The sequence below is a fragment of the Lolium perenne genome, chromosome 5 (assembly GCF_019359855.2).
Source record: "Lolium perenne isolate Kyuss_39 chromosome 5, Kyuss_2.0, whole genome shotgun sequence".
In the NCBI taxonomy this organism is placed as follows: domain Eukaryota; kingdom Viridiplantae; phylum Streptophyta; class Magnoliopsida; order Poales; family Poaceae; genus Lolium; species Lolium perenne.
Window position 1 is genome coordinate 255,647,129 of NC_067248.2, and position 24,198 is coordinate 255,671,326.

General features: G+C 45.0%; 2 protein-coding genes and 1 long non-coding RNA gene across 3 annotated transcripts; 2 read left to right on the forward strand and 1 right to left on the reverse strand.

Moving 5' to 3' along the window:
* Positions 1–10,120: 10,120 nt before the first annotated feature.
* LOC127298374 (uncharacterized) lies at positions 10,121–12,478 on the reverse strand. The gene is made up of 4 exons (XR_007849720.1): positions 12,034–12,478; positions 11,747–11,936; positions 10,601–10,815; positions 10,121–10,491 (listed from the first exon to the last, which is right to left on the reverse strand). It is a non-coding gene; the product is annotated as an uncharacterized lncRNA (long non-coding RNA).
* Positions 12,479–13,680: 1,202 nt separating this feature from the next.
* Positions 13,681–14,885, forward strand: LOC127304358 (protein FAR1-RELATED SEQUENCE 5-like). The gene is made up of 2 exons (XM_071821166.1): positions 13,681–13,926; positions 14,046–14,885. The coding sequence occupies exons 1-2, from the start codon at positions 13,681–13,683 to the stop codon at positions 14,883–14,885; spliced, it is 1,086 nt and encodes a 361-aa protein (XP_071677267.1).
* Positions 14,886–14,949: 64 nt separating this feature from the next.
* On the forward strand, positions 14,950–16,170 carry LOC127304359 (protein FAR1-RELATED SEQUENCE 5-like). Its single transcript, XM_071821167.1, has one exon. It carries the CDS (start codon positions 14,950–14,952, stop codon positions 16,168–16,170), a length of 1,221 nt encoding a protein of 406 aa, XP_071677268.1.
* Positions 16,171–24,198: the final 8,028 nt, after the last annotated feature.

The window sequence follows — 24,198 nt, forward strand, 5'->3', positions numbered from 1 at the left end:
GCCTCATCAAGGCCTAGCGATTGCACGAAGAGTGATACCTAACTCGGCCGCTTGTTCTCTCGGCACTCGTTCTGAGTCAATCCATGTGCTGCCGCAGCTGCTATGATATCGGGGGCATCCGGATCGGCGGCTTGCACTATGAGCGGGGCGATCGATTGTTTACTTTGTTCCCCGAGCTGGGCAACTTCTTTCCCCCTTTCTAATTTTGACTCGGCCTCGTCCTTCAAGGCTTTCTTCTCCGCCAACTCTTTCCTGTTCTTGAACGCGAGTGCTTGCCTACGAAGTTCACGTAAATAGTCGTCAAGCAGATTCTTCGCGGCTTGGGACGGTGTGTTCAAAAATGACTTAGCCCACCGCTTTTCCTTGTCGAATATATCGCTTGGGCTCGCCCTCTATTTTCTTCTTGACGCTCGCCTTCCATTTCTCTAAATCAGCAGCCGCGCCCGCCTCGACTTCCTCGGCACTACTTTCCCAAGGCCTCTGGGGAGAGGCTTCGATGATACCTCCGGTACCTTTGTTTTCTTAGGTACGTAAGGGTCCGGGTTAATAACCCAGGACTGCTTCGCTTCTTCGCCGGAGGTGGATTGGGGCGGTACCGGTGTCCGATCACCCGCCGGACGAGGACCAGGGGGGCGGCGTCGGGCCGACGTGAATGAGGTGTATTAGGTGAAGCACCACCGCCACCGTCACCGCCACCGCCACCGTCACCGCCACCGCCACCGCCACCGTCACCGCCACCGCCACCACCACCACCGTACGGGGTGGACTTGTTGGCGCCTCGCCCGGAAACTTGATAAATTTCTTACGCCATAGAATGAACTGGCGCTTGACATCTCCAAGTCTTTTCACCCCTTCAGGTGTAGCAATGTCAATGTCCAGGTTTTCAAACCCTTGGACTATCTCCTCCACCGTGACACGAGCATAGCCATCTTGAATGGGGTTGTTGTGGTGGAGTGCTCCAGTGGCAAAGCACTGCCGATGGCTACCTTCATGGACATGTTCCCGATAGGATAATACAGATGACATGCTTTCATCTCCTTTATATCGTCCACGGGGTAGCGAGGAGGCTCCGGTGCAGTAATTTGGACCACCAGAGGCTCCGGTGCAGTAATTTCTATCGTCGGTGCACCAGCCGGTGAGGCCTCCCCGTGGAAGCCACGCTGCTTCTTCTCCGCTGCTGGCTTCCGAGATCCATTGGATGATCTTCAGCATGCTGCGCCCGAGCTGCATCTCTTTCGGCTACTAGTACACTCACGGTTTCCTTCAGCACATCCATTTCCGTTACCAACTTCGCCACAACATCTGCATCCCGATCCATCTTTCTCTTACGGCTTCTGTAACCGTACGGGTCATCGTTCTGGGGGAACCCTACTTTCCACGGAATGGGCCCCATGCCTCGTATACGTCCTCCGTGTTCAGGATTCCCGAGGGCTTTTGTCAGGGCGTCGTTCTCTCTGTTGAACCTGATCCTCCCCTCTTGAGCCTCCCTCATTGCCTCAATAAGCTTTTTGGTGGGTGTAATTATTTTGCCCTGGTAAACACACTCCCCGTCTCCGGGTTCACGATCCCCCATGCCCGTACCACCAGCTTTTGGCCCTTGGGTCCCATCCTCCGTACTGGGACGGATTCCTCGCGCCCTCAGCTCGTTCTCCATCTTCTCCCACTTAGGCTGCCAAAAGCGATACCCTCCTGGCCCCATTTTATGATTGTACTCCTTCTTGGCCGCATTTTCCTTATTTTTTTCGATAGTTCAAGGAACTGCTCCGATTTCTTTTGCTTCACAAATTCTGGCCAATCATGTTGCAGTTTCTCATATTGTCCTTTGAAATCCGGAGTCTTGCCCTGGTTGACAAAGTCATGGGCTAGATTTTGCTTGTATTTCCGGAATGCGTTGGCCATCCTAGAAAGAGCGAACTGTTTGACTAGCTTGCGCCTCTCCTTGTTTTCCGCAATCTTGTTACCCTCCTCATCGTATTTGCGGTATTCCGGAGGTAGAACGAAATGTTCCATAAGCTTGTTGAAGCAATCTTTTTTTTCTCTCTTATCGACAAAAGTGAAACCAACACGTGCCTTCTTTGGCTCATTCCACTCCTGGCGGGTGATCGAGACGTTGTCTCTAACAACGGCTCCGCATTGGCTGACAAACTTGGTGGCGTTCTTGCTGGGCTCCAGCGGCCTGCCGGTTTCTTCGTCGACAACATCGATGGTGCATGTTTCTCCTGGTTTCATCGTCTTGGTTGCGCCACGCTTTGACGACGTACTCGATTTTTTCGACGATCCGGCCGAGGGCTAAAATAAGAAAGAGAGTCGCGCGCGTTAGTACACACACGTTTATTCAAATCAGTTAGTTTGTATCACCAGACGCTAGCTCAATATGTATATATATATACCTCGGCGCCGGAGGGGGTTGCTACTTCCAATTGAAGATCGTCGTTTATCGTCATTCCTTCGGCATCATCTGCTTGCTGACGGCGCCCTTCATCTTCACACTCAAGGTTCAGATAAGAAGAGATATCATCTTCTTCTTCTCCGGTCAGCACAAATGGAATATCGCCTTTTATGATGCCGAACATATGGTCTTCAGCGTCCGGATCATAGTTGTCCAGAATCGGGTCAGCTCTATCGTCCGCCATATGTCAGTCCTGAAAACATGTAGTAAAAACAAATTAATTGTGTATATGCATTATCACATCTCTTCTACATATAATTAAACAGAGAGGGCGACGAGCGGGAGGCGAGAGGGGGGACGCGTGTTATATGCGGACGATCGACCTCGCAATGACCGCGTGGCGGTGGCGAACCGGTGGCGAAAGGGCGCGGCGGTGGCGGTGCCGACGACACATAACCCTCGCCGCCCCCTCTCGATCCCAAAAAAAACACCGCGCGTATACGGAGGGGGCGACGAGCGCTGCCGGCCCCCTCCGTATACGCGCGGTCCGTAAAAACAAACTATTTTTCATTTAAAGTTACAATATTTTTAAGTTGAATAAAAATTTGAAGTTACAAATTACTTAAAACTATTTTTCATTTAAGTTACAATTTGTAAGTTACAAATTTTGAAGTTTTAATTTTTAAGTACTATTTTTTGTTAAGTATTTTGTTGTTAAGTACTTAGTTACAAATTAAAAAAAAAAAAAAAGTGGGACGGCTAGGCGCCCCTGGCCCTTTCTCTCTCTCCTCACTCTCGTTCTCTCCGTTCTCTACACACACGGCCGGCGGCGCGGCGAGGGCACACGGCCGGCGGCGGCGATCTGAGACGGCGGCACGGCAGCGGCGGCGGCGATCTGAGACGAGTCCTTACGCTCTCTGGCTGTGTCTCGGGCGGCGGCGATCTCTGTGGCGGCGGCGGGCGCGGCACCGGCCGGCTAGCGCGCGGCGACGACGAGGAGCGCGCGGCGACGACGAGGAGCGCGCGGCGACGACGAGGATCGAGCGCGGCGACGGTCGACGACGACGAGGATCGAGGACGGCGGGCGACGGTCGGCCGGGCAGCCTGGCGGCGAGAAGATCGAGCGCGCGGCGAGCAGAACGAGCGGGCGAGGAAGAAGAAAGCTGCGCGCGGCGGTTCGCGCACGGGAATATATAGGGACCCCCTTTAGTCGCGGTTGGGGTCGCCAACCGCGACTAAAGGGGTACCTTTAGTCGCGGTTGGGGACCCCAACCGCGACTAAAGGTATTTTCGCCCGGTTTTTATTTTCCCGCGCGCAAGGACCTTGTCGCGGTTGGCCGAGCCAACCGCGACTAAAGCTCTTTTTTGAAAATACTTTTCTTTTTTGAAAATCATATAATACATATAATATATCAAAAAAATCAGAAAAATAAAACTAATTCAATTCAAAATTTTAAAAATACAAATAATATATCAAAAAAATCAGAAAAAAAAACTAATGCAATTCAAAATCTTAAAAATACAAATAATATATCAAAAAATTTCAGAAAAATAAAACTAATTCAAATAAAACTAATTCATTTCAATATGTTAAAAATACAAATAATATATCAAAAAACTAAGAAAAATAAAACTAATTCAATTCAAAATGTTTAAAATACATATAATATATCAAAAAATTCATAAAAATAAAACTAATTCAATTCAAAATCTTAAAAATACAAATAATATATCAAAAAATTCATAAAAATAAAACTAATTCAATTCAAAATCTTAAAAATACAAATAATATATCAAAAAATTCAGAAAAATAAAACTAATTCAATTCAAAATTTTAAAAATACAAATTATCAAAAATTCATAAAAATAAAACTAATTCAATTCAAAAGTTCGTTGGCCCCTTCTTCCCGCCTCTTTCCGCCGACCCCCTCTTCCCTCCTCGTCTTCCCGCCATTTCTTCCCTGTCTTCCCGCCTCTTTCTTCCCGCCAATTGTTTCCCGCCAATTTCTTCCGGCCTCTTTCTTCCCGCCAATTTTTTCCCGCCAATTTCTTCCCGCCACTTTCTCCCCGCCTCTTTCTTCCCGCCTCCTGTCTTCCCGCTCCCATTTTTCCCGCCATTTGTCACTACATATAGGTAGCCCGCCTTGGCCAGCATCACATCTCTACAATCTCTCATCACTCTCTCATGGCTTCCACCGCACCCACTCTAACCTACCAGCAGGTGGAGGAGCTTTGCGCCTCGAACTACCCTTGCCCTCCGGGCTACCGCGTCCCTCGCTTTGGAGCCTAAGCGCCGGCGGCGTGCCGGTCCCTCCCGTCCCTCAGGGTACTGCGCGCCGGGCGGCCATCACGAACCACTACTACCTCGACCTCACGCCGGAGCAGCGGATGAATCCCCGTTGGCATCCCGATAACCAGCATACTTGGGACGCCTTCTTCATCAATCGGCGTGAGAGGGCGCTCGCCAGGTATGAGGAGGACGGTCTGCCTCCTGGAAACTTCCACGAGGCCGGCCGTCGGCTATGGTGGTACGGCCGGACTCTGCAGAGCGTCATGGACTACATCACGGCCGGCGATATCCCCCGGCTGCGCTACCCTCGATTCGAGCCACGAGCGCCGCCCGACGGCAGCCGACGACAGCAGCGGCGACGACGACGCCGGCAACTTAGAAGGCGACGACTACCAGTACAACGGCGGCGGCTATGAAGACTACGAGTATGCATATTATACGCCTAGGCAGGAGTATGACTAAATCACTCCAAATTTCATGTATGCAGGAGTATGACTTAGTCACTCCAAATTTCCTGTATGAAGGAGTATGACTTAGTCACTCCAAATTTCATGTATGCATGCAGGAGTATGACTTAGTCACTCCAAATTTCATGTATCATCAGTGCTATCTCGAGTCAATTGAATCATTCGAAAATGGACACCAAACACATCACGGGTAATATAATTCACATGATTCATTCAACAAAGTTTGGTACAATAAATTATTACACATCATTTCTTCCCTTGTGTCCCTGCTTGCTTACGATTGTGCCGTATCCATGGAGCATCCTCATCATTTAACTTAATGCTTGGGTCGGTGTTCACTTTGAAGGGCGGAATTTCAGCAAACATATTATAATCTTCTGACATGTCTGTCTTGTCCTCCACTCCCACGATGTTTCTTTTCCCTGAAAGAACAATGTGGCGCTTTGGATCATCGCATGATGTACTGATCGTTTTCTTATCTTTCCGTTTCCTCGGTTTGCTACTCATGTCCTTCACATAGAAAACCTGAGCGACATCTTTCGCTAGGACGAATGGTTCGTCAAGGTAACCAAGATTGTTGAAATCCACCATTGTCATTCCGTATTGCTGGTCCACCTTTACCCCACCTCTGTTAGCTTGAACCATTTGCACCAGGAACAAAGGGACCCTAAAGGAGGGACCATAGTCAAGGTCCCATAGCGCCTCTATGTAACCTGAATAAGTGACCTTTTGCCCATTCTCGGTTCTTTGCATCAAAGCGGACACCACTGTTTTGGTTGGTGCTCTTTTTATCTTGGGCGATCGTGTAAAATGTATTCCCATTTATCTCGTACCCTTGGAAAGTCGTTATAGTCGAAGATGGTGTCTTGGCCAACATGTACAGCTGATCTACAACCTTATTGTCACTCATTAAATGTTTTCTCAACCAACTGCCGAAAGTCTCCATGTGGGCCTTCCTAATCCAGGATTCAGGCTTCCCAGGGTTGTCCGAGCGTAAAATATTCTTGTGTTTCTCAAAGTACGGAGCCACCAAGCTGGAATTGGTCAGAACTGTGTGGTGTGCTTCAGTCAGAGAATGGCCGTCCATACATATCATTGATTTCCTTCCGATCGTGCCTTTTCCACTTAGTCTCCCTCGTGCCGCGATTGAGGAAGACCAATCGGCTTAAGGTCAGGAACAAAGTCAACACAAAACTCAATTACCTCCTCATTTCCATAGCCCTTGGCGATGCTTCCTTCTGGCCTAGCATGGTTACGAACATATTTCTTTAATACTCCCATGAACCTCTCGAAGGGGAACATATTGTGTAGAAATACAAGACCGAGAATGGAAATCTCATCGACTAGGTGAACCAGGAGGTGCGTCATAATATTGAAGAAGGATGGCGGGAACACCAACTCGAAACGACAAGACATTGGATCACATCGTTCAGTAACCGTGGTAGAACTTCTGGATTGATTACCTTCGAGAGATTGCATTGAGGAATGCACATAGCTTCACAATGGCTACTCGAACATTTTCCGGCAGGAGCCCCTCAAAGCAATCGGAAGCAATTGCGTCATAATCACGTGGCGGTCGTGAGACTTCAGGTTTTGGAACTTTTTCTCCGCCATGTTTATTATTCCCTTTATATTGGACGAGAATCTGACGGGACCTTCATCTTGCTCGGGCATTCAAAAAGATGACCTTCTCTTCTTTGGTCGTAGCGTAGCTGGCACGACCTTGAAACCGTTCCGGATGCTGGTCATCAGGGTCTTTCAAACTTTGCTGGTCCTGCCGTGCTTCCTTTGTATCATTTGACTTCCCATACACGCCCAAGAAGCTTAGGATGTTCACGCAAATATTCTTCGTAACGTGCATCACGTCGATTAGAGCGGACTTCTAGGACTTTCCAATATTCTAGCTCCCGAATATAGATTTCTTCTTCCACATGGCTACGTGCCCGTCGGCTCCCTTCGGAACTGATTGTCCGCCAGACCCTTTCCAAAGATGACTTTCAAACCCTTGACCATATCAAATACCTCAGCACCGGTGTGTTCCGCAGGCTTCGGCCGGTGATCTGCCTTGCCGTTGTAATGCTTGCCTTTCTTTCTTCGGATGACCTTTCGGAAGAAATCGACGATGCCCAAGGTACACGTTCTTCTTACAATTTGGCAAATGTACACTTTCAGTCTCATGTAAGCGGTGCGTGCATGCATTGTATCCCTTATTTGACAGTCCGAAACGTTACTAAGAGCAGGCCAATCGTTGATGGTTACGAAAGCAACGCTCGTAGGTCAAATTCCTCTTCTTTGTGCTCATCCCACACACGGACACCAGGTCTGCCCCACAGCTGTAAAAGTTCATCAACTAATGGCCTTAGGTACACATCGATGTCGTTGCCGGGTTGCTTCGGACCTTGGATGAGCACCGGCATCATAATGAACTTCCGCTTCATGCACAACCAAGGAGGAAGGTTGTAGATGCATAGAGTCACGGGCCAGGTACTATGGCTGGAGCTCTGCTCGCCAAAAGGATTCATGCCATCCGTACTTAGACCAAATCTTATGTTCCTTGCGTCAGCTGCAAAATCTTTGAACTCTCCGTCGATCTTTCTCCATTGCGTTCCATCTGCGGGGTGTCTCAACTCCCCGTCCGACTTACGGTCCTCTTTGTGCCATCGCAACAACTTGGCATGCTCTTTGTTCCTGAACAGACGTTTCAACCGTGGTATTATAGGAGCATACCACATCACCTTGGCGGGAACCCTCTTCCTGGGTTTCTCGGCCCTCAACATCGTCACCAGGGTCATCGCCTCGATCTTATAACGCAATGCGTGCATACTTGGGCATTCATTCAAATTCTCGTATTCACCGCGGTAGAGGATGCGGTCGTTGATGCATGCATGTATCTTCGAACCTCTAAACCTAGAGGGCAGACAACCTTCTTTGCTTCGTACGTAGTGGCGGGCAACTCGTTATTCTTTGGAAACATATTCTTCAACATTTTCAGCAAGTTTTCAAATGCCGAGTCAGCTACACCTGCCTGTGCCTTCCATCTCAGCAAATCCAGTGTGCAGCCCAGCTTTTTCAGACCATCATCGCATCCGGGTACAGCGCCTTCTGTGATCCTCTAACATGCGATCCAAATTCTCCCTCTCTTTTTCGGGCCAGCGTCTCCGTGCATCAGCAATGGTCCGACCAAGATCATCAACGGGATCATCACGTGCCTCTTCTTCACCTTCCCCTTCACCTTCCCCTTCACCTTCAGCATCCTCCATGAAAGTATCACCGAAATGAGCAAGATAGCTTTCATCATTGAAATCATCCCCTTCTTCATCTTCTTCCATTATAACCCCTCTTTCTCCATGCTTGGTCCAACAATTATAGCTTGGCATGAAACCGTGCCGAAGCAGGTGCATGTGAACATCTCTTGAGGAAGAGTAACCCTTCTGATTCTTACATTTAACACATGGACAGATAACAAAACCCCCCCGCTTTTTCGCATTAGCCACTATGAGGAAATCTTTCAAACCCGCACCGAACTCGCCGGAGAGTCGGTTACCGTACATCCATTGTCGATTCATCTGCATTATTATAATATAAAATATATAATTAACCATCATGCATTTGTTAAACTAACTAGCTACAAACAATATAAATTAAACAATGAACTACACACACATGCACATTTTATCAACGACACATCAAAGGTTCAAGTTGCTAACCGCGATCGAGGAGGAAAAAATAAATGAGAAAGCTCAAGTGTGGCTCCAACACTTCATATCATGTTTGTTTCATGCTCTTGGGGCATTTCATCAAACACCTTATGTGCATAAGAGGAACCAAAAGCAAACCTAACACCCACTTGTGAAGCTTGTGAAGAGAATGGCACCAAATGGCTAAGTGTTGGCTGCTGGATGGGTATATATAGGGGAGGGGCTTTAGTCCCGGTTGGCCTGGCCAACCGCGACTAAAGGCCTTCGGGCACCTTTAGTCGCGGTTGGCCTGGCCAACCGCGACTAAAGCCCCCCACGTGCACCAGCTGGCCACCGTGCGCCCTGGGCCCAGGCCTTTGGTCGCGGTTCGCCACACGAACCGCGACTAAAGACCCCATTAGTCGCGGTTCCTTTACCTTCGCGACTTATGGGGCTTCCCGGAAGCCTGTTTTTCCACCAGTGAGTCTCTTCCAATCTACGGTTGTCATCTTTGGCGACGGTTGCTGCTTGGTGTGCTGGTCCTTTGGCTCTACTACGACAAGCTTTGCCCAGCTTCGGTGATGGAGGGGCAAGGACGGCTTCGCGCCTTTGGCTCATGTCAGTGCTTGTAGTCATCGCTTGGTGGTCAAAAGAACTACCTGTAATTTTTATTACTTTTGGGTCTGTTTGTGGTGCTATTGATGATTATTTATAGATTGACGGAATTTTCACAAAAAAGATGCACATCTCACATGGAATCAATCCTGGACAGTTATAACAAACACATGCCTATTTTGATTGTGGTATGCAAAAATGATAGCCACATGAATCCATCAAAACAGATTTCATCATCTTTAAACGGAAGCATTGTGTTTGTTGGATCAAGAAACCACTTTGCTGAATTACATATCAGGACCAACTACTAGTGCTGCCAAAAGTTACTAGGCCATCAAATGATACATATTCAGCAGGTAAATTCATATCAACTTACATATTCATGCAAGTTCAAAACCTGGTAAAGTCATTTATATAAGCAGGTAAATTCAAACACTAGCACCTTGACCTCTGAATATAACCAGGAATGCCCGGACGGCAAATTGTAAGTAATATAACTAAGAAACAAGGTGACCATATCACCATCATCATCATCGCCATAATGTAAATAAGGGCCATCGCTTCCATGGCCAGAACATAGAGAGGAGAACCACGAACCTTACCATGTTGGTGATCAGACAAGTAGTACTTGGGTGTTACACAGCCAAACCAAGCACTGATTTGAAAAGATTCACACAATCAGCGAACTGAAATAAATAACTAATAAGATGACATATCTCTTCACCAAATTAGTGCTAGCATTTACTCAGATAATTGCACAAGTTGCTTTGCCGAGGAAATAAATAGGCAACGCTAATTTAGAAAGGCAAATGTTGTTATTTCTTGAAAGTTGGTAGCTTGTATTATGTAGGCATGCGCGTCAGGTATCAAACAACTAATGATAAACTAGTGATCCTAAATGAATAGCCAAGCACTTGTCCAAATTTATCACAACCTAAAGGAAGCCTGGAATTATCTTTGAGGCCTAGGAGCTCCGGTGCACGCCGGCAACAGCTGTGGTGGACAGCATCACCCTGCAGCACACCCGGAGGGCACCACCATCAGCAAGGTGACCTGAGAAAAATCAAATCACAGTACACATTCAACACAAATCAATTCCTAGCAGGCATATACATTACTGAATCTAGGTTTCAGAGGAGGGAAATAGAAAGAAAGCTGCTACCTTTTGTGGAGAGGAAGAGGAGGAACTTGTGGTCAGCGGAGCAGCGCCACCACCCGGGAGAGGGAGCAGCGAGGCCGACGCCCAGGAGAGGGCGGGGACTTGCGAATCGGAGGAGGAGGGCTCGCCCTGCTGCGCCATGATCGCCATCGCGGTGAGCGGCATCCCCTCCAGCTAGTTTTCACTAGCTGTGACATCTAGTTATCCTCTTCTTCCTCCTGGAAGAAGAAAGAAACATGCTGGTCAGCTTTAGAGAAGATTTAATAAAAAAAGAATAGATTCAGAAATTGGCATAAACAAACAACATGTCAATACAATTGCAAAACAGCAATATAAACATCGATTTTAAATTACCAAGATCAGCAATGCATCACTAGAAACTCAATAAACATCCCAAGATGTATAAAATTCACACTTGATATTTTAAGTAGGCACTGGAAACTCGAATTTAGCTACTGCAGTCATGCTAAAACCTGAAACTCAAAATTAATTTTCTAGTTTGCATGTGTCAAGTAAAGTATAGCCTCACACTATTTATGGCTCATCATAGACTTTTTAAAGACCCTCTACTCTTGTCAGGTTACAACTGCAGAGCAAGACTCCCCTTGAGTACAGTCTAAAACTGAAGCTCTCAATTGTACTCCTCTCTCTTGCCGAGACTTACAAACCGAACTTGATGTTAACTGAACCCCTCTCTCTGATTTTTTTTTAAATGAGCATGAAACTGCACTGAATCAAGACAAGAAAACACACAAATTGCTTAAGTATATTTTCTTAGTTCAGAGGTATCATATGTGTACTAGTAGTTGAACAGTTTCTTCTTTCTACTTGTTTACATGATCAGCAGGAAATTCTTTAAAAAATACAACAAGTGAGGCCAGTTAATCAGTCAAATTTAAAAGATTTGGGCATTCAAAGTTTTGGCATGACCTTGTTTGTTTTTCAGGCATCAGAATCTGCACAGGAAACAGCATACTACAATCTACACAATAGTGCATATGCATGGGGGCACTCATAACCAGTAGCTAGGTGACCAAATCCCAGCTACACAGTAAACTTAACAGATCAAGACCATGGCTCATAGGCCAGGTCACCAATCAAGATCATCACAGAACACGGCTCGTAAAGGCCGACTCACGGAACGCTTACCGGAGGGGTGCCATATGCGCTACATCCACCATGGCGTGGCATGAAATGGTGTGTGCTGCCATGACGGGAGGCCTGGGGAAGCAGCCATCGTCAGGGGCATGATGGAGGAGTCGTGTGTCAACTGTGTGACCACTGCCATGAACACCAACACCAACACGTCGAGGAGGAGCACCACAGCGAGTCAGCACACCTGCAGACAACCAGGCGGTTTTAGATATACAACAGGATCTAAGCAAATTAATCCACTACTAAATCAAGTGTAGTGTCATGGCTATGCAAAGACTCACCTTAACCCACGGAGTTGAATAAAGCTACCCCTGCCTGCCGGATCCGGCTGCCATGGCTACTTCCTTGCCAACTCCAGCTCCACTCTCCCCTCAAATGCAAAACCACAAATAAAATTTACAGTAGAGCTCAAGTTACAGGAATCAGACTTCAAAGACTGCTACTGAACCAGAACTAGGCACTGACCAAGGATAGGCAATATGACAATAAGATGAAGCAATGAGTTATGGTGTATCTACCACAGCTGAACAGTAGCTTATCATAATATGGAAGGTAGCAGACCTGTACAATATCCTGAATTATAGCATAAGCATAAGCATGGATGCTAGAACCATGGGCAGGAATAACAGTAGAGCACCCCATAAATTTAAGTCCAACCACTTAAACATCAACAAACACAGAGAGACAGGATCATATCCATAGTTCCTTATACAAAATACCCCATAAATAGAAGGACGTGGCTACAGAGTGCCCGGTTACCATTTAGTCTTACCCGGTGCCCCCCCTGTCTGATCTGTTTTCTTTCCTAAAATGGAATGGGCCCACCAGTTGAAAGCGACATGCTCCAAAAAAGGAAACTACTGCATGGACCACGCCGGGCCAAAGATTTGTCCGTATCTGGGTGGCTAGGGACCACGCCAGAATTACAGCTGGGACCAAAAACTGGATCCCAGAAAACAACAAACCCTACCTGCTACGGACCTCTTCTTCCTCCGATCCCTTTTCTTCCACCTTCCTCCATTAGAACCAGAAAATCCATGGCATGCCCAGTTCGGTGACCAAAAAGTTACAGCAAGAACAGAAAAGAAGCAGAAGGGGAAGAACATCAAGATCTACCTCCACAGTACTGTGGAAAATCAAATCAGGAAAAGGTACCAAAAGTTACAGGCAACCATTTTTTCTCTTCCAACCCCAGATCTAGTTTTCCATGTAGAAAAACTCCAGTTTTACAACACCAGATCATGGTGTTTCCTGACGATTTGGTACCAACTGTATGAAATCATCTGTCATGCATGTAAAAACTGAAGAAATCCATGAAGTAGTAGAGGAAATCATCTGCCATGCATGTAGGAAATCCAAAAACATGAGGAAAAAGATGGAACTTTGAATCTGCTGATGTACAATCTTGATCTTTTAGCAGTAAACCAAAAGTGAACAGGTTTAATAGTACTAGAGGATAGAAAAACATAGAGATTTATCCAGGAGAACACAGGATTGCAACAAAAACCCAGGAACAGACTTTAGCATCATAACTACAATGCCACCAGTAGACTTTAGCAGTAAACCAAAAGTGAAATACATGCCACCAGTAGACTTTCCACCTTGGTCATGTAAATCTGCATAAGAACCTGGAATGTAGAAGAGGATGAAGATTTGTGTTTCCAAAAGCTGTAAAACAACATGAGCTTCTGCCACTGAAACTGGAACTGTTGTGCCCTTGAATCTGAAAAAAAATTGAACATAAGAACAAACATTAGAATCTATCTGATTTGTTCATTTGCATGGACTAAAATATGAAGCATGGCATTTAAATACATAGTCATGGTGTAACATTATGTACAAAACATGGAAGCATGGCATTAAAACAAAAAGTATGTGTAAACCAAAAATACTGGTGTAACATGCTTCAATTTTTAGCAGGTGGCAGGATGGAGTTTTGGTTTCCTGGAATTGACCTAAACAAGCCAGTACAAGATGAGGGATATGATCAGGGTAATGCACAAGATAATACAGGGCAAGTTAGGCAGGAAGAAATCCAACATGAACAGGAAGCTACAGGGCAAGGGGAGCAAGCAACAGGCAATTCTGGAATGGATGCAGGGGCATCTGTAGAGTCTGTAGATGCTGACACAGGGAATACAATGTCAACTGATGATTCTGGCGAAGAGGATGAAGTCAGTCTACACCAAGTCTAACTCCGAGAGAAGCCGCATCAGATATGTTGTTTGCTTCATGGGAAGAAGCAAAAATGTGCTACAACAGATATGCTAAGCATGTTGGATTCTCAATCAAGTCTAGTACCTCAAGGAAATCTACTGTTGACAAGCAGACAGACAAATACCTCTTTGTATGCAACAAGAGTGGGAAAAACGTCGACATTAACAAGCAGGAAGTTCCACCAGTCCGACAGCGGAACCGTACAATTACTAAGAAGACTGACTGTAAAGCACGTCTTCGAGTTAAGAGAAGGGGTGACAAATGGCGCGTTACAATGTTCATTGAGGAACACAATCATGCATGTATTAAAAAGTTTTCGCTGAAAAGGTTCTTAAGGTCACATAAAGGAATTCCTAAGGAAGAAAGGGAATTTGTGAAGCTACTGCACAAGGTTAATCTGTCCGCTGGTCGGGTGATGACCATAATGGCAGAATTGTATGGGAAGCTTGGAAATGTACCTTATGAACGCAAAGATGTCAGTAACTACATGGCATCCATTGATACTGCAGCACGGAAGAACAATGACATGTCGAAGCTGCTGGCACAATTTGAGGAAGTAAAGGTACATGATCCAGAATTCTTCAAGAAAATCGATCTTGACCATGATGACAGGGTTAGAAGGATATTCTGGGTTGATGGGCCAGCTCGAGCAGCATACAAGAAATACAATGATTGCTTGTCGTTTGACGCAACTTACATGACAAACTGCTATAGCATGCCATTTGCACCATTCATTGGAATAAATAGATATGGTCAATCTATTCAGCTAGGATGTGGTTTCCTACGCAACGAGCAGATAGAAGATTATGTTTGGCTATTTGAGGCTTTTCTTGAAGCTATGGATGGAGTCCAACCAATCAATATTATCACTGATCGATGCATCAATGAGGAGTGCCATCTTGAGTGTATTTCCTGATTGTTGTCACCGGAATTGTCGATGGCACATTATGCAGAATGCCCAAGGTGTGTTGGGTAATGACATGGCTAAAAATGAACCCCTAAGGCTGGAGTTTAATGCTACCATTGACTACAGCATGACAGTTGAGGAGTTTGAAACTAGGTGGGCAGAGATGATTTTGAAGCACAATGTTGCAGACAACACACACTTGCAGGATATTTATGACATGAGAGCTTCTTTTGTCCCTGCATACTTTAAGGACAGATTCTTCCCATTCCTACAAACTACAGCACGCAGCGAGGGTTTTAATGCGGTGCTAAAAAGATACGTCACTCCACACCACAGCCTCTCCCATTTCTTTCAACAATACATGAAGCTGCAGGAGAAAATTGATGTGGCAGAAGATTCAAATGAATTCAAGGAGGAAGACAAGATCTTCAGATTTTGGGGAGAGTGGCCTCTGGAAGAGCATGCTTTCCATGTGTACACAATGCCTATATACTTGCGTTTCCGGGCTGAGCTTCGGAAAGTTACATCCTATAATGCAACCCATGTGGCTGGGCAGATTTTTGATGTAGTTCCAGTTGCTGGATCTGTTTTTGGGTATGGCAAAAGGACCTACAGAGTGGAAGCTAATTCAGAGGAAGGCATCTACATTTGCGAGTGTTCTAAAATAAACAGGGATGGCTTATTGTGCTGCCATGCATTGAGGGTAATGGCGCAGTTAGGTGCTGTGAATGAGATTCCAGCGCACTACATTTTGCCTAGGTGGACTGTGCCCCCCGATGATATCATCCCAGAAAAAGTGGAATTGCCTCCTATGCCAACTGACAGGAAGTTGTCGAACAAAGAAAGGAAACTACTAAGATATGGCACATTATGCAACAACTGGACTGATTATGCAAAAATTGCAGCTGAATCAGAGAAAGCTACAGCTTTAGCAGAAAAGTACATGCGTGAGTTGGGTAAAGAATTAGCCGCAATGAAGATTAGTGCTGCAGCCAAGAGGAAAGATAAAAAACAACCAAGCAAAAATGATGGAGTGACACCCGAGACTGAAATTGGTGGTGATGGTGGTCAAGGTAGCAGTACCCAGTACGAGCATGTGAGGGACCCTATACTTACTACAACTAAAGGCCGTCCTGAAGAGAAGAGGAAAAAGTCAGGGCTGCATTTGAAGGCTTCAAAACCGCAGAAATGCAGAGGTTGTGGTTCTGCACAACACTCTACATCAGAATGCCCATCAAAGATCACTCCTGCTCCAGAACAGAAAGAGTTCGATTTCTTCCGCGATATGGTTTAGTTCTTGATTAGGGTCATTAGGAAGGAGTTTAAATGTAATATCAGTGTAGGTTGTTTCGTTGATGGTGTGTTATGTTTGGTTTGTTAGACTTTGAGGCAGTGATATGGCTCCTGAGATTTTGTAACTTTCAGATCGTGATGCTTAAATCAATGTTTTAGTATTAAAAATGCATGTACTGTGAGTTTGTGAAGGTAACGAATCAGTAGCATGTACAAGTCCTTTTAAAAAGTCCTTATGTATGAATTTAGTTTCAGGTCCAACAATGTGCTTACTACAAGGTAGTTTCGTACGTTGAATGATCTTCGTATCAATTGTTACATACATGTGAAGCGAGAGGCACAGTAGGATGTATTATGTGTGTGGACACACATAATATGGGTTGTATGATATCTATCTGCTTTATGGTTGTCAAATTAAGGTTGTATTGAATATGAGAAGTATTTTGTAGGAATTTATTACATTTAACTTTTACTGTCAAGATTGATTTCGCAATTATTAATGGTGGGCGAGATTATGCAGAAAAACTAGAAAAAGCAAAACAAGCAGAACTGGAAAAAGCAAAAACAAACAGTAGTAGAAGAGGAAATAAAATGTAGACTTTATTTATGTAATCTTGTGAACCATTAATGAAAAAACTACCTGTCTGATGATTAAGATCTATTCAGAACAGCATTTCTTGCCAGGAGATCTTGTTATCGACCCACTGAAGCCACTTGAGTGTGAGTAGCTTCCTAATTATTGGCATCTCCATTGGGTTGATTGAAGTGATCAGTTTTCTACCATTCCAGCTCGATGAACTTGAGCATGAAGAACCCACAATCATACCTTGCATGACAAAAATGATTTTTAGGATTTATAAAATTAAATTCACAAATGAAAAAGAAGAAGGCAGTAATGAAAAATACATCATGGAAACGAATTTGGACTTACGATGTTTTCTGCATTGGGGTGACAATGTGCTCTGTTGGCCACTTCTCAATGTTTATGTTAGAGTCCTTGTAGTTTTCAGCCCACAAGTACTTAATTGACCCAATTATGGACCTGTAATCTTTTATCAGTCCCCGGTTCCCTTTAGATCTTAGTGAATCCATCACTTCGAACCTCTCGGCCTTAAGGTTTAGCACGATCAGATAGTAATGCCCGTTGAACAGATCAATATACGGGGTGAGGTCTTGCAAAACAGGGAACAAGCACTGTAGCATTATATGAAACATTACAAACAAGTTGAATAAAAAATACATGTGCAGAAACCAAATTAAAAAGATATAAAAAGAAAGGAAATTACAAACTAACCTGCTCTTTGTGATCAAGTCTTTTTTCAGGAGTCATCTTGAACGCTTTGATTGCTACTCTGTCGTGAATGCACATAACATTCCTAAGCTTCGTCTGCATGAAGCCACCATGAGAAAACATAAGTACATAGGTGATTATATGTAAAACTAGAATGGATGTAGAAAACGGTAAAATGTTTGTAGTTAGAAACTCACCGCCATCATCAATGGCATCACAAATTTCTTCTGCTTTTCCATCTCAGGAGCTAGAACACGTATTGCCAATTCGCAAGTTGAATTGCTTAGCCAAGCTCCTGGCCTAACGGAATCTGCTAGGTCTCGGACGTAGACGAAGAATTTACCATCATCAATGATTCTATGTTTGTTCAACTCATCTGTAGTTTTGCCGCCATAGGAACAAAGCCTGTTGTAAACCTCAGTAGCAAATTTTGTTGCAGTCTCCTTCTTGCTTCACTGCTACAAATGGTGACTTCTGAGTTTGGGCTGGATTGACAATCCTTTTTTTATGAGCTTCAGGTATGGGGGTGGAACTGTTTTGGCCGACAGATATCCCATGATCGTCCTCGGTGGCACGCTGCTTCCCAATGATAGGAGTCCTGATTGGCATCTCAACATTGGCGTAAATTTTATCTAAAGAGTCCCCACTCTCCTCATTACTAGAGATGACTATGAACTCATCATTGTTACTGACTGGTATTTCAGTTTCCTTGGAAACTACATCTGAAGTTTCATGTGTGTTATGGTCATCGAAGCCTAGATCAAAGGAGGGGTAGTACTCCAGTAGCGCTCGTCGATTGCTTTGATTTGATGTTTCTGGTCGATTCTCAGAGAGTTTGAACTGCAGCTCCAAATTCTTGTTCATGCTATCTTGCACATCAATGGTTGGATTCAAAGGCATCTCCGCATTCCTTGATTTTTCCCTAGCTTCAGCTGTAGCAAACCTTGTCATTCTCCTAGGGCTATCAGCAACTTGCATTGCAATACTGTTCCGCTTTCTTTTCGGCTTTGGAGTACATTCTTTGCTCTCAGATGGCTTCAAAGAAGAAACAGGATTGCATTGTACAGCTTCTTTGACAGGGACAACAGCCGGTGCATTGGATTCAGGAACTTTAGCCGGTGCATTATGTTCCGCTGCAAAGACAAATGTAACACTCTTCTTCCCTTTCCCAGATGAGTTTGTTTTTGGTACAGTACAACCGATGCTCCCCTCATGACCTTTATCTTGGAACTGCTGTATTGGTTTGCTAGGTGAACAATCTGCTTCGGCTACCTTGTGCGGAATGAAACTACTCCCGAGGAATTGGACCCAGAACCATAGCTCTGGAGCTGCTTCAGAGCATCAGGAGTTACATTCTGGAAGCTAGATGCACTCCCTATACTGCCAGCATGTACAACTGTCTCAATAGCTACATCCTCCTTTTTTCCTACCATTTCTTCAAGTGGACTTTGTGCTATATGGTTGACAACTTGTTTATCTTCAGAACAAACCTTCTCTTTAACTTGATCCTGGTTTACAGCATCAGGTTGATCATCTTGCTCATCCTCCACAAGTTTCCGCTTTCTTGATTGATCTTCATTGGCATTTGGTATTGTCTCTGAGAAATCTGTATCCAATGGAACTGTATCTTCATGTATTGTATCCAATGGAACTGAATCTTGATGTACTTCTTGCTTTTTTCCTCCTTCAGATTGCTTGATGTTTGTAGCACGAACATACTTCCTCCTTTTTGGTTTTTCCTTTGGTGCTTGACACTCCTTTGCCGATTGTTGACCAGGTTTAGTAGAGGGTACATTTTCTCCAAGAGTTTGAATAAAAGATGCCAGGACCATCTTCAAGAACAGAACACATGTTCATCACTTGCTCGTACTTTGCTATTTCTGATAAATTCATTTGAAAAAGACAGGTGCTTAATCCAAAATAATAATAGTAGATGACAAAAAGAAGCAAACACAGTAAATTACAAAAAATCAAAAAAAGGAATGTGGGATAAAAAGAAAAGATAAGCATACCTCATTGGTGTGACTTCCTGGCAGATGCCGCCTGATGAACATATCCACTTGTTCAGGTTGAGGATTGAATAGAAATAATTTTTTCCTGAAACAAGGCTTGAGCTGCACATATAGAAAAAATATAAGCATGCTATGTAACTAAAAAAGGAACATAAAGAAGAAAATCTGAGAAACAAATGTAATATGCATATATATATGAGTCACTGAATTATACGTACAGTAATGCACCGAATGATCCGTTCTTTGGTCTTGTCCAAACCAGATACAAGTGATATAAGCTGGTTGGTCCAGACTGTGCATCGAGTCACATCATCTGGAAGATTAACTGCCTCTGTTTGTAAAGAATCAACATAGAGGATCTGCCAAAAAAACACACAGATTGTTACTTCCGAGTAATTTGACGGAAAATGAATTATGATGCACTTTCATGAATTCTCACCATGATATATGGCATGCAGGCCTTAAACCAATTCTTCTTGTCCTTTGCATTAGCCGTCTCAATTAGGATGTCAATTATGAATCTTGCCCAATTCAAGGTACTGATGGCTTCTATATTAGACACTGAAGGATAACACTTGGGACTGACTTTAATGCAGGTTGTTGGTGCAAATACAGAGCTAATCATATATATGACAAATTTCCGGAGATAAGCATCATCCGCAGGGTGCTCTTTTCCTAACTCCATCTCCAAGGTTGTGACATTGGGTTGCACACCATCTGTTATCCCAAGCATATTAAGAACCAAGCTTGTGGCATCAGCATCTACATGGTACGGACGGAGAGCTGCCCATAGGAAGACCCAAAACCTTGACAACTGATTCTCATCACATGGTATCACGCCCCTGTCACCAAAGTCAAAATGACATTTATCTGGGTCAAAGCATCCCATCAAGAACCGGCACAACTCTGGGATAAGCTTGGAGCACTTCATCTGGATCATGGCTCCGAATTTTGCATCTGTTAACAAATTCCTCTGCTCTGGAGTCATATTCTTACAAACCCTGACAAGCTTCATGGGTGACGAGCGATTGAAAAGATTGCTCTACATTAGATTAGAGAAAAAAGAAAGTTGAAATCCAGTGTGAAATAAATAGTTGAAAAACAATCATTATGCAGAAAAAAAATTTACATGTACCTGGTTTTTAGTTTTATGCAGCAACACATCTGGCTGAGCTTCATCAACATTTTCAGTTGGTACTTCATCCTGTTCTTCTGCATCTGGAACATCCTGTTTTACTGGAACATCATCCGACTCCTGGTTCAGAACTTCTTCATCTACCTTATCTTTTAACTTCAGTTTTTTCTTCATGTTGCTAAATTTTGAGTGTCCCACCTTAACAGCATTTTTCGGTGTGTGTGCAGGCTTCTAAAACACAGAAACAAGGAAGAAGCGAGAAGTTGAAAAAAAAAGCTTAATAGAAACACAGATAATTAACGAATACAAAAGTATAGATACGTCCATACCATTATATCGACCAGTGGTTTCCTTTGTCAGAAATTACTTCTAAAAACAAAATGAACACTCCTGTAAAAAAAGGAAAGGCAGAACAAGAAGGAATGTTGGTTAGACTAAGTTTGCGTAAAAGCCAATATGTAATTTTCATAGAAAAAGTACATTAATACAGAAATTTAAGTCATCCTGGATTTGTACTATGTCCGTATCAAAAATGTATTAAATGCATACAAAAAAACATCCAGGATGTATTAAGTAAAAAACATATATAACCAACAGAGATTCCTCTAATGTGACCATGGTTACAGCATTGTACAGTTCGCATGTTATTTGTGAGTGAAAATATTTATCCTGGATAGCGAAAAACATGGGGTCATATTCCTCCACCCCCCGCTTCTGCCGCTGCGGATCTCCTCCCACATTCCTCCATCGCGTCTGCGAGTGGACGGAAAGCGGTAGTTGTTGCCATTGCCTACTCTGAACTTCTATCTTCACTGAATTAAACTGAACTTAACCAGAAAGAAGCCAAGCACCACTTGCCTAGGCAGAAAGATGGGCAAGCAACGGCACTGGCCTGCTCGACTCTAAAATGTGAGAAGCCATGGTGGCAATTGTATGGAGCTTATTCTACAAATCTAGAAATCTACAGATTATTCTACAAATCTACAAATCTGCATATTGTGTAGTTACAAAATAGACGCAGAAGTAGGCTATGATTTAACAAAAAAATTATGCATCCTATGGATACACAAAATCTGAGAAAAATGAACTCATTACACAATTTGTACATCGCATGATACATGCATATACATCCAATGTATGTAAAAAATAATTATAACTACAGGTAATTTTAGAAACTACATCCCACATCAGTCATACAAGGCTTCTAAGATGTATAAAATGTACATTTATACATCCTTAGTCTAGTAATTGATTATGGTTTATACAACTCGAATTGAACAAAGAAAAATACATCCTATAAGTATATAAATACTACAGACCATATGCCAAGGATGTATAGACTACCAAAATCGTACTTCCTGCAATTAAACATGCTCAGTCTACACCATGACTGCATGGACGCAGGATATCATGGTGAGAATAGATGAGAACCATGACTACACTATGTGATCTTATATACTAGACGAGAAACTCATTACTGCACACAACTAGATCATCCTTCTCTGTGGCTAATTGGAGTTTGAGCACAGCCGTTTGGCACCTCGATGACCAAAATCGAACATCGCATCGACCAAAAACGCAAAAACGAACATAAACATGAGCATGTAGAAGAAGTAGGTAGGAACGAAGGACTAACCAACACCGGAAATGCGGATGCTCTGCTTCGAGGACTGCTACGATGACGGCCGCGACCGCGTCGACTCCCAGAGCAGCGGCGGAAATCACTCGGACGACGGCCTCACCCACCTAGACTTGTCGGATTTGGAACGCGGCGCCGCCGAAGCGAACCTCCAAGCACGGCCGCGCCCGCGCCGCCGAAGGGACACTCCAAGCGCACGGCCGCGCCCCGCCGCCGAAGGAACCCTCCAAGCACGGCCGCGTCCGCGCCACGAACGGCTTGATCTGCTTCTCCGCGCCGACCAGGCAGGTCCAGCACTACTCGAACTGCCCACTCCGCCACGGATTTCCGTCGGGAAGCTCGCCGACGACGAGATCGAATCGCCGATTTCAGTGCCCAGGCGAGGAGCGAGCAGGAAGGGGAATGGGATGAACCCAACGGACAAGAGCGACGAGAAAAAGGAGACGAAGAGAGAATTTGCTGCCCACGTTTTGTCCGTTTCTGCCTTTTCTTCTGTGACGCAAGATAAGGATCCGACGGCCCACGAGAGGGAGCACTTTGGAAGACAACACAGTGCCCAGGCAAGAAATAGATTATACGTAAATAGAACTACTCTTTCGAATTTAGCCACCCCTCTTGGACTTCTTCGGTGCCCTGTAGTCACCAGCTTCGCTCTCGTCTCCCGCCCTCTTTGTAGAAGAGCCCCGAGCCTGCAAATCAACACCATCAAAATTTCAATAACATAACGGCTGGGGCAAATGAAAACAGCAATCACCGAGCAAACAAGTACTATTTGCAATGATTAGAGATATATACCTCGCTCCTGGTGCTGAGCCGCGTCGTCGATGCCGTGCCGGCGCGGATGCCAGCAGGTCTGGTGGAGAGCGGGGGCGGGGAATCCCGATGAAGCTGATGAGGAGGCGGCGGCGGCTGCTGCTGATGAGGATTCGCCGGCGGCGGCTGCTGCTGCTGATGAGGAGGAGGTGGCGGCTGCTGCTGATGAGGATTCGCCGGCGGCGGCTGCTGCTGCTGATGAGGAGGAGGTGGCGGCTGCTGCTGATGAGGATTCGCCGGCGGCGGCTGCTGCTGCTGATGAGGAGGAGGTGGCGGCTGCTGCTGATGAGGATTCGCCGGCGGCAGCTGCTGCTGATGATGAGGATACACCGGCGGCTGCTGATGAGGATGCGCTGGCTGTTGGGATTTGCCCACGGATCAATCACATGAGACTAGACGAACACACGCACACAAAAAACTTTAGCCAAGGGTGCGTGTCGCACCCTATAATTTTCCTCTTTATTTCTCTTTTCTGTTTTCTTGATACAACTTCACGGTTACAGAACACAGGTTATGGTCGTGCTTATATACACGCACCCACGCTAGAACCAACAACGTAGCTACTACTAGTCCTAACCGAACACCAACTAGACACTTACCAAATAAGCTAACCGACCTGTACCTAGCTAACTCACGATACTACTATCCTAGACACACTCACGATTCACTTACGGAAACTAGCACTGAATCCTATAAGGACTACAACTCACGTTGCATGTCCAAACCAGACAACGGCTAACTAATCAACCTAGCTAGGAATCAAACTAACTCCAACTCTAACTCCAAATCTGACTAGGCAAGATTATTGCTAACACTGGCAGCTGCAGCTGAGGAGGAGGAAGCGCTGGCAGCTGCAGCTGAGGAGGAGGCGGCGGCTGCTGATGAGGCGGGAAGGGTGGGAATGCTGGAGGAATGGGAACCTGGACACCATTCATTTCCAGCGTGTATATAACATTCTGAGTGCCGGCATCCTGGATTATGTCGTGCCAGTAAACTCTGCCCTTACCCCAGTCACCCCACCACCATCCCAATGAGTTCTGGTACACAACGTACGGCATCCCTAGCAGCATCCCGCATCCCATGATCATGACCATATGTAAGTTCCGATCCTCGGGGCTGCGCGGAGGGTCGAGGCGATA

Coding starts and splice junctions, on each gene's coding strand:
- LOC127304358 (XM_071821166.1), top strand. CDS start 13,681: ATGGAGTTTTGGTTTCCTGGAATTGACCTAAACAAGCCAGTACAAGAT. Junction 13,927..14,045: donor ATTCTGGCGAAGAGGATGAA/GTCAGTCTACAC, acceptor TTCTCAATCAAG/TCTAGTACCTCAAGGAAATC.
- LOC127304359 (XM_071821167.1), top strand. CDS start 14,950: ATGGCTAAAAATGAACCCCTAAGGCTGGAGTTTAATGCTACCATTGAC.